The sequence below is a fragment of the Symphalangus syndactylus genome, chromosome 5 (genome assembly GCF_028878055.3).
Source record: "Symphalangus syndactylus isolate Jambi chromosome 5, NHGRI_mSymSyn1-v2.1_pri, whole genome shotgun sequence".
NCBI lineage: Eukaryota > Metazoa > Chordata > Mammalia > Primates > Hylobatidae > Symphalangus > Symphalangus syndactylus.
This window is the reverse complement of record NC_072427.2, coordinates 118,346,053-118,364,078: the sequence shown is the minus strand read 5'-3', so window position 1 is coordinate 118,364,078 and position 18,026 is coordinate 118,346,053. Positions and strand designations below refer to the sequence as shown.

General features: G+C 35.8%; 1 protein-coding gene across 2 annotated transcripts in view; it reads left to right on the top strand.

Moving 5' to 3' along the window:
* UNC13C (unc-13 homolog C) overlaps nucleotides 1-18,026 on the top strand; it is a 663,443-nt gene that overhangs the window by 344,600 nt on the left and 300,817 nt on the right. For both annotated transcript variants that reach the window (XM_055279200.2, XM_055279199.2), the window contains 3 exons: nucleotides 4,761-4,917; nucleotides 13,926-13,994; nucleotides 15,634-15,723. In XM_055279200.2, coding sequence (XP_055135175.2) covers nucleotides 4,761-4,917; nucleotides 13,926-13,994; nucleotides 15,634-15,723 — 316 coding nt within the window. The remainder of the gene's footprint in view (nucleotides 1-4,760; nucleotides 4,918-13,925; nucleotides 13,995-15,633; nucleotides 15,724-18,026) is intronic.

Here is an 18,026-nt window from a genome sequence, read left to right as displayed (position 1 = left end):
TTGACTATACATTGAAGTTATTTTTAAAAGACAAGCTTAAACTGTGAATGTAAGTTTGACATTACTTTTTTCTAACTTTTCTGTGAATAACATATGTTAGCATTAATGATAAATGTGTGACGAAGAGTGTATTAAACTATATAACTCAAGACTGCACTTATTTACATGACATTTCCTGAATTATACAAATTTTCACATATAACCTATGAATTATTTATTAACCTCTCATTTTGGTCATGAAACATTGCTCTGGCACTCAAAAGCCACAGTTTCTTAGGATATTTTTATCATCAAGATATTTGCTTAACCATCTCAAAGTATAAAATAGGCAAAGGGTGGTTTTTGATACTTCTAATCTTCCCATATTGCATTTGTATTTCCCTCAGATGACTTTTAAGTAGTGAGCAATGTTCAATAATTGTGTCATTTTCTTTCAAATTTGTTTAGTTTTATTTTAAACTGACAGATAAAATTATACATATTTATCATGTACAATATGATGCCTTGAAGCACATATACACTGTGGTATGATTAAATCTAGCTGATTAACATATGCATCATCTCACATAGTTATCATTTTTGTGGGAGAACTTTTAACATCCATTCTCCTAGCATTTTTCACAAATACAATATATCATCATTAACTATAGTCACCGTTCTGTAAAATAGATCTTTAGGACTTATCCCCTCATTTAATAAAATGTTATATCCTTTGACCAGGATCTTCCCAACTCTGCACGCCCTAACTGCTCCAACCTCTAGTAACTACCTTTCAACTCTCTACTTCTCTGATTTCAACCTTTCAGACTGTACATATGAGTGAGATCATGCTGTATTTGTCTTTTTGTGTCTGGCTTATTTCACATAATGTCCTCCAGGTTCATCCGTGTTGTTGCAAATGGCAGGATTTCCTTCTTTTTATGAGTGAACAGTATTCTCTTATGTATATAACCATGATTTTCTTTATCCATTCATCTAGTGATAGATACTTAGGTTGATTCTGTTCCTTGGCTATTGTGCTGCAATATGGGATATGGGAGTGCAGATATCTCTTCGACGTGCTGATTTCATCTTATTTGTGGATATATCCATTAATGGGAATGATGAATCATATGATTGTCCTCTTTTTTAGTTTTCTGAAGAACCACCATACCATTTCCCTTAATGGTTGTACTAATTTACATTCCCACCAACAGTATACAGGGTTCCCTTTTCTCCACATCGTTGCCAACACTTCTTACCTTTTATCTTTTGGGTAATAGCCATTCTAATAGGAGTGAGGTAATATCCGATGTGGTCTTAATCTGCATTTCCCTGATGATTGGTGATGTTGAATTTTTTTTTATATACCTTTCAGCCATTTCTGTATCTTCTTTTGAAAACTGCCTATTCAGGTCTTTTGCCCATTTTTAATTGGATTATTTGTTTTCTTGCTACTGAGTTGTTCAAGGTTCTTATGTGGTTTGGGTATTAACCCCTTATCAGGTGTACAGTTGACAGATATTTTCTCTCATCCTGAAGGTTGTCTCTTCACTCTCTTGAGTTTTTCCTTTGCTGTGCAGAAACTTTTTAATTTGATGTGCTCTTGTTTATCTGGTTTTGCTTCTTTTGCCTGTGCTTTTGAGGTCGTATTAAAAAAAATTATGTCATTTTTTACATAAATCTTTTAGTTTCACTTATAAAAATCATCCTGTGAATGCCTTAAGTATGTTATTCCTGTGTCGCTCTACTATTTACACTTGAAGTAACCACTAAGCTGCTGTCGCTTCCTTAACCAAGCACCAAAAATCTCAAGGTGGCAGCTACAAAAGTAAAGCCAAGTAATATGGCTGCTTTATGAGAGCACCAATCCTTTTTAAAACCAAGAATGAGATTACTCAGCCTGATGACCTCCAGTATCCCTTTAAATAGACAATGCAGGGTCTGGGTAATAACCCCCTTGTTTTTGAGTGTCTTAACAATTTATTTTCAAAATTGACTATAGCATTTCTATATCTCTTTTTCCCCCTAGTTATTTTATTGTTGCCTACACCATTTTTAGGCATTACATTTTCCACAACTTTTGACCTGTGATTTTAGTCTGACAAATGTAATTACTTGTGAATTGTTGAAAAAAAAAAAAAAGAAATGTGATAGCATAGCTCTAAGAATTTTTAGTTTCTATTTTTAACTAATGTTTTTTGTTACATAAATAATATCATTTGTGGATTCTTAATACATATTAATTATAATCAATTCAGTGTATAATAAAGTCATAACACTTACCATTTCCTTAAAGAAGCAGTCATTAATAATCTAAATCCAGGGTTAATTTGCACAAATCATGGAACTCTCATAGCATAAATTTTTATTCGTGATTCTTAAAGATGCATCTTTAAAGATTTAACCTTTTTTGTTAATCAGTATTATGACAAAGTAGGTAGAAAGGCGCCTGGTTAAGATCTAAGAAAAGCCACAGTTTTCAGGGCCATGATTTATTTTTTGTGAGTGCCACTCAGGGCAGCTATTTATGTATGTGTTCGATAATACAAAATTCTGAAATGTCTAGATGCTTTGGTGGCATAGTAAGATATGAGAGCAAAATAGGATCACATTATATAGTGAAATTTTCTTTCCTCCATGTATATTTTATCTTTCACTTTTATCATAAGCTGTGCTGTCCATTTTCAAGTCTTTTGTTGTAGTTCAAATGAAACAGGTTTCCTTGAGAGAAATAACAAAATTGGACCCTTGATGCTTTTGATGGGTATAAATGATACCATTATTCAAGGTTTAAAAGAAATGATCTTTAAGCATAAAGCTGGCATTATTCAATCTGTTCTCACTATTCATCTGTTTGCCTAATTAAATCTTGTCTGTAACAAAGTGCTTAGAAAAGAGAATTGCTTACAGAAGATATTTCTTTCTGAAAAATCATACAAACTGGATTCAAGTCAGAGGTTAAATTGACTTATTAATTCAATGTATAACGAGAGGAGGGTGTCATGCTACTTTACAACTGTGAGAGGCATACAAATACAAAAGAACATTTTGGTTAAAATATGGCATTTCAGGAATGAAAATAAGTAGAAGCAGGATTGAGGAAGCAGGGAGACTCCTGAGCACTTGCTTTCCGATGGTGCTAAATTCCACTGGAAATTGTAATTTTGGTGTGTACATGCAACATTCAAAGTTGAGTTTTCACATCTTTGCGGCAAATTACGTTCTTTTTTTTTTAAGACACATTTATTCCGCATAATGATCAAACTATTACATTTAGCAATCAACATCAAGGGTGCAAAAAAAATCTGCATTAAAAACGTTCACTGGAATGCTTTACACAAAACAGAAACTAAAATAACCTGTTATACAATTAGTCATAAATATAATCCTTGAGTTTTTGGCCCATACGCATGAGTATTGTCTAAAACACATCTTCTTTGAGAGCAGCAAGGCCCTGTCACTACTGTGCCTGGCTGAATTCACAACTGTGTTGGAACCTGTAGCTTCCTTGTCACTTCTCTGGCTCTCTTCTCCTGCTAAACTTTGTTTCCTGGCAGTAATTAATATCTTCTGCCACTGCCATAGCTACTGCTGCTACTGGAACCACCATGACCACCTTGGTTTCCTGGTTGGCGAAGTATGGGCCTCCATGACTACAGGAGCCAGAGCTTCTGCCTCCAAAGTTTCTACCCTTCATTCATCCAAAATTTGAAGATTGACTCCTATCATTGCCAAAATTGTTATAGCTTCCACTACTTCCAAAACTGCTTCCATTATTACCAAATCCATTATAGTCATCCCCACTGCCACCATATCCACTACCACCACAGCTACCGCCAAAGCCACACAACCACTAAAGTTTCCTCCATGACCAAAGTTGTTATTCCCCTGAAACCACCTCCATGACCACCACCAAAGCTTTTAGGACCACTTTGACCTCTTCAACTGGGTGAGGCACTAGCCATCTCTTGCTCTGACGGGGCTTTTCTTACTTCACAGTTGTGGCCGTTCACAGTAAGGTGTTTCTGAATGACAGCCTTATTTATGGAGTCATGGTCATCAAAGGTTACAAAAGCAAAACCCCTTTTCTTGCCACTGCCTCAGCTATGATTTCAATCCTTCGATTTCCCTGTACTGTTCAAAATTATCTCTTGAGTGATGTCCTTCAATGTCTTATTTAATGCCACCCACAAAGATCTTTTTCAAAGTTAATTGGGTACCTGGTCTTTGAGAATCTTCTCTTGAGACAGCTCTCTTTGTTTCCACAACTCTTCCATCCACCTTTGTGGCCTTGCATTCGTGGCTACATCCACCTCCTCCACAGTGGCATACGTGTCAAACCCAAAGCCCCTGGAACGCTGGGTGTTTGGGTCTCTCATTACCCCATAGCCTGTAAGTGTTCCCCATCGCTCCTCAGACTCTTACTAACTTTTTTCAAAGCTTAACCCTCTGATGCAGAGCTTCTGCAGCGGTTCAGGCTTTTTCGAAAACTGACTTCGACATGACGACAGTGGCAAGGGAGACTTTAACAATGATTTCTCGGCAGTGTCCACGGGCAAAAAGGGCAAATTACACTCTAATTAAGCCACTTTACGTTTGTGAATGAGAAATTTTCAAAAGGCCGAAATTGTTTTTCTTTCAATTAGAGATTGTGCAGTTTTCTCTCCTTTTCATAGACGTAGCTGTGGAATTACTTAATTGCTGATGTTAGAAGCTCTGTTGTTGCATGAATTAATTAATTTCTGTTTTAAAAACACTTTATATTTTTTGTCTTGCAGGCACTTTTCATGTCTGTCTTCTAAATACATGTGCCCCGGTGTCCCTGCCGTCATGAGCACCTTGCTGGCTAATATAAATGCTTTTTATGCTCACACAACAGTTTCAACAAATGTACAGGTTTCTGCCTCAGATCGATTTGCTGCTACCAACTTTGGTGTAAGTATAATTTTTTAAACTTTAAAATTTCTAGCAGCTTATGGGAGTTGCATTTCAAGAGACTTTGAACTTAAGATATTCTTGGAATCTTATTTCAGAAAGGACATTTTAGGGAATAGCATAATGGGCTCCAGCTCAAAGTTCATTTGAAACATTTTTAGTAAATTAACTTTGACAGTCAATAAGAATTTTCATTAGATTGAATCTTCATATCTTAAAGGATCTTTTTCAGTGAGGGAAAAACATACGTTTTATAAGAGAATGCTGGGACTTTATAGGGAATTCTCAACATATGCAAATTTGGTATTCAACATTTCAGATTCACTGTCTTGTAGATACAGTTCCCTACTAAGTGTGAGCTTGGCTGCCATCTCTGGAACATATTAGGCTCCATTTGCACTTCCTATTGGTTCCTTCTGGTACTGATGGATAGTGGCACATCCTCTAAGTAAAACATAGTACGTGTTTAAGGAGCCTAAGAAAAACAATCTGTGCCTAATTAAGGCTGTCCATCTGACATATGCAAAGGCATCAAGAATGCATTGAAAAGTAGAAATTCAGGGAATCAAAGGAGCCCCAAGAATTCGTCTGTTGCATCCGTCGTTGTAACTCTTTCTCTACAGGTATACTGTAACTGAGATTGGCAAGACTGGAAATAGGATATAAATTAAGAGTATTTCTAGTAAAGTGGTAAGAGTCAAAATTAAAAATGAGTGGAGGTGGAGAAGAGAGGATAAATACCAAAGGTTTTCAGGGCATAAAATCAACAGCCTCAATAGCATTTGGTATGTTTGGGGACACGGACAGGGAGGGAAGGAGAAGATGCCTGGAAATATTCCCAGGTTTCTGGTCAGGGCTAATGGGTAGGCAGTAGCACTGTTCAATAATCCTGTGAAACAGGTTTTTTGTTCTCTTGTTTTTTTTTTTTTCATGGAGGAAACTAAGATCAATTGTGGGAAGGTGATTTTTCATGGCACCATATTGTTTCCACTGCGCTTCCAATTTAGTTTACTGAATATATTTTTGTTACAGAGTATATTGTTTAGAAATCAAATTTTGAGTTATGTGTCATAGAAAAGAAACAGTTGAGACACAGCAAATAAAAGGGTGAAAATCTAATGTGCTCCTGTGTTTACTCTTTTTCTGTCCTTTTCCTCTAAAAGAGAAATGCATGTGAGGTGTATGAAGTGAATTAGAATAATCAAAGGAAAGTATAATTGCTATTTAATGCCAAATCAAATAAAATGCCAGTAAAGGAGACTACTCTTTGGGTTAGGAGTTATGGAGTTTCAGTTTTTATTGAAATTTAGCAAGTCAGTTTAGTCATCTAAGCCTCAGTTCCTCAACATGCTCAATGAAGAAGATAATTCTTACTTTAACATGTTTCTCAAATTTAAAATAATGATAAAATTAGATAAAAGATGGCAAGCCAGCTGGTAAAAGTTAAACGTGTCATTGCATAAAATATGAGAATTTTGTCTCTCCTGCCTTACCTACAGTATAAGCTACTTTTGTTAGACAGATTGACTCTTGCAGAAGCTGGAACTAAAGAACGTTCTCTAGCCAGCTTAACAAAATCCTGTTGTTACCAAATACCAGATCATAGAACAGTTTTGTTATAAAAACCTCATCTTAGTAACAGCACTTGTTGTCTTGGGATTTTACCTATAACATAAAGCATGCTGCGCTATGAAATTGTTTTGCTTCTAATATTCCATGTGCGTATATTGTGAAGAATAAGCCAACATCATGGAACACTGAGCCTTTCTCCCTCTGAGAAAGATGTGTTTCAGTGATTAATATCCACCGTAAAAACTACCTAGAGGAAAATTAGGTAACATGTTCCTTTACTTCATGTTGACCCAAAGAAGAGAGAGCAGATTGATTTCAGTACATTTTAGGATTTCAGTGGCAATGTAGTTACAACAAACTTCATTTTGTAAATACAATGACTTATTATAGAATAGGGCCAAAAGAAAGAGAAATGTTTCTTCAAACTACATCGTGAAAAGTTGGTGATTTGGTATATAAATTTGACTATATTTTTCTAGCTGTTGAAAATAATGCCATTTGATGAGTCAAATATACCTAAGTATATCTCCTGCCTCCACGTTGGAACCTCAGGTTTTTATTCACCTAACTATTAAAGCTGATTCTGTCATCTGGGACTCAATGACAATGATATGCTCCCTTCTTGATCCTTCTCAAAGGTGCCTAGCCCACATATTTTGAGACTCCAGATAATAAACCAGTAGGAAAAACTTTCTTACCTGTGAAAATTGTAAAACAAATCTTTAAGAAAAGAAAACCATTACACATTTAGACCTTTTCCTGTATAAATCTTATTTGAAATCATGATGTGGATGAAACATGTTCAAAAGTAAAGTGAAAAGGACAGAACCCCTGGGTGTACAGAAGAGATGCAAGCAAAGTTTACCTAGGAAAATGGCTAGCCCAATTGGATGACAATGATTTTTTTTTTTTAAATGTGATTTTATCGTACCACTGCACTCCAGCCTGGGTGACAGAATGAGACCCGGTCTCTAAAAAAAAGTGATAACTGTAAATGGCAAGGTAAACTCTTTTGGGAAAAGGGTAGTATATAATATCATTAACTGTCATAGAGAGTTCAAGTAAAATGGAGAAAGAAATTAGCCCATTGAATTTGGCAAGTAGAAGGTCGTCGGTCAGTGAAGCAATTGAGGTTGAAGCCTGATTTCATGAAGTTTGTTCAGTGAGTGGCATGTAACAAGCTTGTCCAACCCACAGCCCATGGGCCACATGCAGCCCAGAGTGGCTTTGAATATAGCCCAATACGAATTCGTAAACTTTCTTAAAACATTGTGAGACTTATGCATGATTTTTTTTTTTATTGCTCATCAGCTATCATTAGTGTTAGCATATTTTATGTGTGGCCCAAGACAAGTCTTCTTCTTCTTTCTATTGTGGCCCATGGAAGCCAAAAGATTGAATATCCCTGGCATAGAAGCACAGTTATATAAATTAAAGCTCAATTATTCACTAAAATATGATACAGTCATTAAAAATGAAGTTTTGGTCAGGCGCAGTGGCTCACGCCTGTAATCCCAGCACTTTGGGAGGCCGAGGTGGGCGGATCACGAGGTCAGGAGATCGAGACCATCCCGGTTAACACGGTGAAACCCCGTCTCTACTAAAAATACAAAAAATTAGCCGGGCGCAGTGGCGGGCTCCTGTAGTCCCAGCTACTCGGGGGGCTGAGGCAGGAGAATGGCGTGAACCCAGGAGGTGGAGCTTGCAGTGAGCCGAGATTGAGCCACTGCACTCTGGGCTGGGCGAAAGAGCAAGACCCCGTCTCAAAAAAAAACAACGACAAAAAAGAAAAAACTCAAGTTTTTATGGAAGAGGTTCTATAATTGAGCAATGCCCATGATAATAATAAATGAAAAAAGTATGCTAAAAAACTCTATATGCAATTTAATTCCAACATTGAAGACACACACACACATACACACACACACTTACATACTCACATACAGGTTTAGAGATAAGACTGGAAGGAAATGTGCTAAAATACCAACGATGTAGCCACCTAGTTGGATTATAGCTGACATTTTGTTGGTTTTGTTTTGTACTAATCTTTATACAACAGTCTGTTTGTTATTATTATACTTTAAGTTCTAGGGTACATGTGCACAACGTGCAGGTTTGTTACATAGGTATACTTGTGCCATGTTGGTTTGCTGCTCCCGCCAACTCATCATTTACGTTAGGTATTTCTCCTAATGCTATCCCTCCCCCAGCCCCTCACCCCTCGACAGGCCCCAGTGTGTGATGTTCCCCTTCCTGCGTCCATATGTTCTCATTGTTCAACTCCCACTTATGAGTGAGAACATGTGGTGTTTGGTTTTCTCTTCTTGTGTTACTTTGCTGAGAATGACGTCTAAAATTTTTTATAAAATACCTTAAGTCTGTATTAACTTTATAACAACATTCTGAAAGAAAGCGTGAAATTGGATGAGGAAATAGACTATTCTTTCAAGGAACTTAAATCAGAAGATAAAAAGAGAGGTTGGGCAAGAGTAAGAAGGTTTTTCCATATAAAAAGAGACTTTATTTTTATTATCTGCTTGGGTAGGGATTTTTAAACTAATAAGGTAAATATAAACATGTTTATAGAGTGTTAGGAAAGGAGCTAGTTGTAAGAGTGAGGTTGCGAATTTCTCAGATGGGAGAATAAGTGACTATAAGTACTATCTCAGAGGAAACGAAGGAAGTGCAGTCATGAGGGCAGAAGGAGAGGCTAGCCTTTAGAATGAGAAAGGACAAGCTCTGTTCTGAAATTCAAGGAAATAGTGTGAGAGTCCTTGCAGAGAACACTAAGCTTTCGATATAGAAGTGAAAAGTTGGGGCACTTGTACCTTATTTTTTATTCCTTCTTCAAAGTTGTCAGGAAGGACAAGGATTGCTCATTTACAAAACAATGGGCTGTGAAATGGTTGCAGAGGGGATGGGTGGTTGGTAAAAGTTTGGATAAGCTACTGAGGGGAATACAAAAAAGAATGTTTCAGGGACATGCAAAAGAAATTCCTAGTAAACTGAAAGTGTCATTTGCTGTTGGGCACTATAAATGTGTTGTCACAATTCTTGTGACAGTGAGACTTTCTTAGAGTGTGTCAGCATTCTGACGCTGATCTACTAGGAGATATAGCTGATGGTTGGATTGACTCTAGGCCGAAATTTTGCAGAAAAGAGGCCATGGGAAGGTAAGGAAATTTATATAAACATAATGGGGTGAAGGTAAAGTGATTTGCCATTAGCTCTAGTTTTTGGTAAGTGGAACCATGAGAAGTATGATGGATAGCAAGAGAGAAGGAGGGGAGAAGTGGGGAAAGGGACGGAGAGCGTGGAAGAGAGAAAACAGGCAGAGACAGAGGATTGTAGGAGGAACATATTAATAGCACCTTTCAGTTAACATTTCGCAAGGGAAGTCTTAGGTCCAAAAGGTAACTCAGGGAGTATATTGTTGAAAATTGATTGTAGAAGAGTGGTATGCTACAACTGGCTGGTACCTGCTCATGAGAACTGATCAGTAAATTTTCAGGAATATTGCAAGCTTGTTGTTAAACACAGCCATCCTTGCAATTGGATATATTAAAAGTATTTACAACATGAAAGTTAGCAAATGCTAAAAATCAAGGCTTTTTGCTTTCAGAGAGCCACTTTACCAGCGCATCACTGAGTGTAAGTGTTATTTGGAGTCCAGACAAAGAGCTTTATTAGATAAAATGTCTCTGTGTGTTGAAGGCACTCATGGGTGGATCAGGAGTTGAAAAGGAACAAAATTCCATGAGGTGGGAGGCAGTCAATATTTTAATTTTGAAGGTGTCTTTAGGAAATTTATTTAGTGAGTTATCTTGAAATACAAATACCAAATCAATCGTAAAATTGATATTTCTGAGCTGTTTATTTACTTGAGTATATACATGCTCAATATATATAACCAAGTATAAATGATATTTTTATTGACTTACCAACCGCTATAATATTTTCTTTCTGCACATTTGGCTTCATTTTCTTTGATCACGTCATGTGACAAAAAATTGAAATATTATTTTTATAATTTTTTTTTACTTAGCAGAGTTGACATATTTTTTTAACGGACACTTTAGAAGAGTTTATTTCATGCCACGTGCGTTTTAGTGATTTTCATAAAATTTGGGAAAACACCAATTTTTTTTCATATGTGATGTAAAAGCAAAAATTACAGCTGACAAAATTAAACAGGCAAGGCAAACTTTATTCAAGGCTATTGCAATAGGGAAGAGAGCTCAACTCCACTGAAATGAAAGGCAGGGCTAAAATCCATAAATCAAGTTTCACTGGAAAACAATCATGCCTATTAGTTTACATATTGTCTATGGCAGCTACTGTGCTACAGTGTCAGACTGAATAGTTGAGACAGGGTTGGCAAAGTGAAAAATATTTACTAACTGGCCCTTTGTAGACAGTTTGCCAATCCCTGGTCTAGTTATTCTGGTCAACTAATTAAACCAAGTTGTCATTTTTTTTTTTTTTTGCTTGGATTTACCTTTTATTTATTTTAAAAATTTATTTAAATTTCTAATTGGATACATAATAATGGTACATATTCATGGGGTACGAGGTAAATTTTGATACATGCATACAATACGTAATGATAAAATCGGAATAACTGGAATATCTATCATCTCAAGCATTTATCATTTCTTCATGTTGGGGACATTCCAATTCCACTCTCTTAGTTATTTTGAAATACACAACCAATTATTGTTAACTATAGTTGCCCTATTGTGCTACCAAACACTGGATCTTATTCCTTCTAACTGTTATTTTTGAACCTATTATAATATTTGTTATTATTTTTATTATTGATTTGCCTCCTACTAGACGTATGTGGCCCTTATTTAATAAAAAACTGAATAATGTGGCAATTTTAGATATTGTGCCATGTCCCTTGGGGAAACATTTTTTAATCACCCAGTCTGTCGTTATTCCTCAAATCACACCCTACAGACAGTAGGCTTGCTCTGCTCTGCAAAGGCAATCTCACTCTACTTAAATAGAAATGTTGTAAATAAAATTAAATTTCAAGCTGTCCTGCTGTTTAAAGAATCTCTGTGAAAATTCAATCAGCAGCATACTTTTAATTTCACATCATCTGATGTTCTGGATTCAGTGGCAAGAAGCCCAGCAGTTTTCTTCACAGTTTTCTATTTTCCTTGAATGTAAATTTTCCAGCCGGGCACCGAAGACTAGGTAGGGAAACCAAATGTGTGAACTGTATCAGTCAGAAATCTTTTCAACTGCATGAAACAGAAACTCACTAAATACATTTAACTAAATAAGATTTCCCCCTTTGCTCCCCCACTCATGGAAGCTAAGTCCACAGAGGTAGGGAATTCAGAGCTAGTATAGCTGCTCAGTATTGTAGTATTTTAAAAGAGTGGGCAGATGCGGTAGGATGGATGTAGGCAATCCTTTTTTTTTTTTTTTTTTCCATTTGTTCTTTCCATTTTCATCTAACGGGCATGAAATAAGCACTCTATCTTCTGGAGCCTATTAGAGTTTTAGGTGGGAAAAGGGAAGAAGCACAAAGGGCAAAAGTTGAAAAGTCTGAATGGTATACCTAACAAAGAATTATACAGCAAACACTAATGTAACAAACACTATCTGCCAAGCACTCTTTTTAAATCTTTCAGAACAATAAGTCATTGGTAGTATGGTAGCTGGGTCTATTTTATTTAATAAACTGTCTACATCTCATTGGCCAAAACCATGGCATGTGGTCATCCTTGGAGGAAAAGAGGTCTGAGAGGGTGAGCATTTCATATGGGTACATTTGACATATGATATTCTTTTAGTAAGGAACAATGGAAGAATGGATATTGGGCAGACAACCAGCACCATTTGCCCCGATGAGTATAAGAGGGCCAATGATTTGGGCCACAGTATGGTTGATCAGTCACTTCAACTGTCTTGATGATTTGTGCCCATCACAGAGATAAGATAAGGCATCCAGAGATGTGACACGAATCACACTCACTTTGATAATCATCTAAATGATTAACTTTACTGTGGCCTAAACTAATTATTTTAGTGATTCTTCTCTTTTTCTATCCGGATTGAGGGCCACCAACCCAAATGCATGGAAGTTGGAGAGTTAAGAAAGGACTGTATAGCTTGCCTCATCCCCTGGGAAGGTATAATTGAGAGTGGCAGAGAAAGATCTAAGATGTTCAACTCATCTGTATTTTCTGTAGCTTTGTTGGGATAAAGGGTCTTAACCTGCCTAACAAGATCGCATGCTTCTGGAAGGCAGGGCTCGTTTCTTAGGCTCCTTTATTGCCTCCACAGAGGTTAACACAGAGATGATACTCAAACTTTCTTACTGATGTATAAATCTGACGATGACGGTTTATTCAGAAAATTGGAGTTTCAGCTTAGGAACAATTTATCACCTCCTGTTAATATTCAGCTCACTCCATCAAGATCAGTGACTTCGAGGCATAAGAGTTATATACCCCATAAATCCACCTCCTATGTGAAACTACCGGGAAAAGCTTTCATTTTTGTCAATATCTTCCAAAGTGCAATTTGGTGTTTACAGAATATTAATGTTGGCAGGGACATTTTATGTCATTTAATCTTACCTCTCCCATTTTTTTTTTATTTTTGATGAGAAAACTGGAATTCAGAATAGTGGAGTGTCTACCAATAAGGTTTGCATGTGTGACTTTTATGTTTTGACTTTGTTTTTGTTTAATCCACACAACTTTAACCATACACTTAATAAGAGGAACGCTCTTTATTCTCACCATCTTCAATTACTTCTGTTAAGAGGACAGTTCAACACTGATACTGCATCAAGTGGAAGCAACAGAAGTTTTTTGGCTGCATTTTTGTACTAATTTTAGCACTAAATCATACACAGCCTTTGAAAGCAATTGATCCTTTCAGATTATGAAGTCTACATTTGCTTCCAAGAAGAAAATTTTTTTTCAAATTGGTTTTGACAAAAACAACACCTGCTCCCACTTCCGTAGGTGGGAGAAGTGTAAAAAACTGTAATATATTGTCTGGAGAAGGGGCATGAAGTACAGGAATAAAAAGAAGAATGGGTTGCATTTTCTCTTGCTGACGCATTATATTGTTGTGAATTACTACACACAGAGAAATGTACTGGTAATTTATTTGTCTGATCTCTTTCTACAAAATGCAAGTCTCTAGATATTTTGTTAGAACAGTTACACATTTCTCATTCATCATAGAGAGGAAGTATGACTCATTGAAAAGACCATGAATTTGGTGTCAAAGAGACCTGAGTTTGAATCACTGCTATGCCACATAGTAACTTTATGATCTTGGACAAGTGATTGATATATTCGATCCTTTCTTTCTACAAAATAGAGACAAAACTCAGAATTATTATGAGGTCATTAGAGTGGTCATTTATTTACATTCTCCTATTTTGTGTTTGCTTTGTACAGAGGGAAAAATTCATAAAACTACTGGACCAGTTACATAACTCTTTGAGGATTGATCTCTCAAAGTATAGGGTATGTACAAATTTACTTGCCTAAAAGAAAACTGTTGTTTGGTCTAGAGAATTTCTTGCCATGTTGTAAAAATTACCCATCATGTAATAGAAAAATAAAAATATTGACCTCAGGTGCTGTCACCCTTAGAAATAATCCAGCAGGTCTCCTTCGTTGTTTAGATTCTTTGCCCCACGTAGACTACAACAATACTCTGTGTGTGCGTGTGTGTGTGTGTGTGTGTGAGTACGCACATGCAGCTTTAATTTTGTAATTTTTAAAATAGCCATCAGATTCAATGACCCTCAGCTAATTCATGAAGTAGACTGCGGCCCAGTCCTCATTTTGAAAGCTCATCCTTTGTTACTGAAATATTCTGCTGATACTTCCCCAATTTCTGAGCTTCCTACTTAATTTACTGCTTCATTCTCTTTCCTCCTAGATCATGGTACCGAGAGTACCATGTGCTCTTGCAAAGCTGCCCAGAATTCGTTGTCATCAATTCTATATATCACCTCCTGGGGAAACACATACACATACCACAAATATATTCATGTACATATGTGCATAAATATACACACATATAATTTTAGTTATAAAATATCTTAGTTATAAAAAGTTACAAATTTTAGTTATAAAATGTCTATAGTAATAACTAATAGATGCTCTCTTGTATCTTACATTCTTTAACAATGTATCCTAAACATCTTTTCTTATTTGAACATATCTATCTCCCATGCATTCATTTTTAATTAGTCTCTTATTGACAGATACTTTAATTGCATACTTATGGAAGTTATAATACCAAATTTAATTTGGTATTGTTTCATGTTGGTTATTTTGTGTTGGATCTGGGGCCAACATAATGAGAAGAGAACAACCATTAAGCCATTGAGAGAGATATTTGGGGGCGACAAAGGCCTGAAGCCACCTCATTCACCACCTCATCATAGGCACACTAACCCTGTTCAAGTTCATGAATATCTCGTAATTAGCGATGGTTTTCCTAATGGCTCTTTAGAAAAGCATGTTAATACGTGAAATTGACCAAAGTAAAAATTGTTTCTTAGTTCAAACATTTTATAACTTTTCATTCCTTCAAAATTATAAACATCTGTATTTTTAAATGATACTTCTCATCAAACCTGGCTAAAAGAAACCTTTTGTTAAAATCCATAGTATTTCAGGACAGACTGTATGATGCAAACTTATTTTTTAACTTTTAAAGTATTTTTGTGACTAAAAGTAAATGCAGCACATGCATAATTTCCAAAATATTTTTTAAAAAGTAGTTATCTTGAGAAAATCATGAAAATTTTTTCCTGTGTATGCTACACTTCCTCCTTTTAGTAGCAAGACTATTTTAGAAGCAAGCATTAATAACATAACATTGTAATAATGATATTGTTTTGCATTTATTGCATTGTTAGTATAAATAGAAGAGTGCAGCTTTCCAAGGGTAAAAATATAATATTTCCAAATTGTTTATGTTCTATAATGTTTTATGATAAAAATATTTTAAGAATACTTTAAGAGTATTTTTAAAATTGGATACTGTTTACTTTCCATTTTCTTTCATGAGAAGCTAGTTTTAGTTTATTTTCCCACTGGAGGTTTACTGCTGACAACCTTATCCATTTTCTGTTTCCTAATTAACCAGGAAAACTTTCCTGCAAGCAATACTGAAAGACTGCAAGACCTGAAATCAACTGTTGACCTGTTAACAAGTATCACCTTTTTTAGGATGAAGGTATCTCATTTTATTTCTGTCACTGTTTTGGTGTGACATAGAATACATTCATCCCCTGGTAAAGTCTTGCTTTACCCTCCTCTTGATCAAGTACTTTGTTAACCCCATCGATTAAGCTGTACTATCTTTGCCTGAACTCAATGAATCTTCCAATGTAAGGTATAGTGAAGAAGAGGTTATCCTAGACACTTAAAATCCTCTGATGCATTTGGCTCTAATTTAGTTCTTAGTTAAATCTGTCTTAGATAAAGCTCTCTAGTAAGTGGATGTGGCACTTAAAAAATTTCCAAAGAATGTTAAATGGAAATGGAGTTCACTTCTAATTTTAGTTTTAACTTAGATGTTTTGCTGACTTTTTTTGCTACAAGAAAGTAGCTGACTCTTTTAAATTTACCCCAATTGTGGCCACTTCCATTTTCAGCACTGGAAATGTCTGTGTAGGAATATGTTTGATCACCTATCTATTGGTATAATTGGCTAGGCCTTACAAACCAGGTATTTCTTTTTAGATATATCATTTCTGCTTTAATTGCGAGTTCTCTGCAGTCATAGTTCTGGCTTGCAGTGCAACTTATGTAAAGCATTTTCAGAAACTACTTGCCAGGCTGTGGGCTAAAATATACTCTCTTTGAAAGAGAGTATTACGATGCTTATTCAGAAAATTCCTAAATAGGAACAACTTTTTTCTTTGCATTTGCCCATAATTTTTTTCACTAGAACCTCTAAAAATGGCATTTTGTAATAAAAGAGAGACACAAAGGGAAACCATACTATATTAAATTTCATTTAGATTCTTTAAAGTTGAATTAAAATTCATTTGGTTTAAAATCAGGTTAACTGGGTGACTAGGATAAATAGAATTTACATCAATTCTAATCTACTGTCAGTAGCTATTGGAACAATGTGCAGATAATGATGGCGAGACCCAATCAAGTTGACTTAGATTGACAAGTGATGTCTGCCATTGACACTGAGGAGTGAGGAATGGGAGTGAGGGTAGGGCTTGCCAGCACAGTGCTACCCATCTGCCATGCCTCCTTGCTTAAAAGCACTATCTCCTTAAACTTGTAACTATTCTTCCCCAACCCTCACTACCAGCTGATTACTTTGCTTCCTATTTCAATGAAAAAACAAAAATAGGAGGAAAGAAAGAGGAGCATCCTCAAGCTCCAATCACATACTCCCACCACCTACCCCAGTAGGTACCTCCTTGTATGTGTCCTTATATTCTTTCTTTTTTACTCTTGATGAGCCATCTGTTTTCTTAGAAAATGTGGTCTCTTCTACTTGTGCAATTGATTTTGTCTTCTCTTGTGCACTAAAATATTGGTCCAGCAATACTCTCCACTCTCCTGAATTGTCAACTTTCCCTTATGTATGTGCTATTGATTTTACAGTCTTCAAAATACTGCTTGGCATCACTTTCTTCTATAGCTCCTACCCCAGTTCATTTCCCTTAATAGCAAAACTCCTTGAAATAGTCATCTATACATTTCCTTCCAATTAATTTCCTCCTATTATCCTTTCAACAAATTTTCTTCTCCTGTTATCCTTTTTTCTCATGGCAGAGAGTAAAAATCACTCTTTTGTTGTACAGTCCTATTAGTTTTGACAAATGTGTAGTCATATAACCACCAGAGCAATAAGATACAGAACAGTTCCATGAGCCTACAGAATTCCCTTGTGCTATACCATTGTTGTCAACCCTTCTCCCACATGCTGGTAACCACTGATTTGTTCTTTGCCTGTAGGTTTCCCTTCCTTAGAACATCATGTAAATGAAATTTTACACAATGTAGCATAACACAATAGAGATTCATTGGTGTTGAGTGTCTCAACAATTCACTTCTGTTAATTGCTAAGTAGTAATTCTTTGTTATATATGTACTACCGACTTATCCATTCCCTCATTGAGAGATATTTGAGTTATTTACAATTTTGGTTTATTACAAATAAAACTATTTTAAATAAGCGTGGGATTATAGTTGTAAACATACGTTTTTTATGTTCCTTGGGTTAAATCCTCAGCAACAGTGTGTGAGAGTCCCAGTTGTTCTGCATCCTCTAGCAAAACTCTTGGGATTTTCAATGTTATGTATGTATGTTTGTATGTATTTATTATTCTAGTAGAAGTGACGTTGCATTATCTTAATGTATTAATTTTATTTGTCTAAAAATTAATAATATTGAGAATTTTGGGGGGGTTGATTTGCTGTCTGAACATCTTCTTTTGTGAAGAATGTTGAAATTTTTACCCATATTTATTAGCTGGTTTTCTTACTGTTAAGGGCATTTTAATTTTA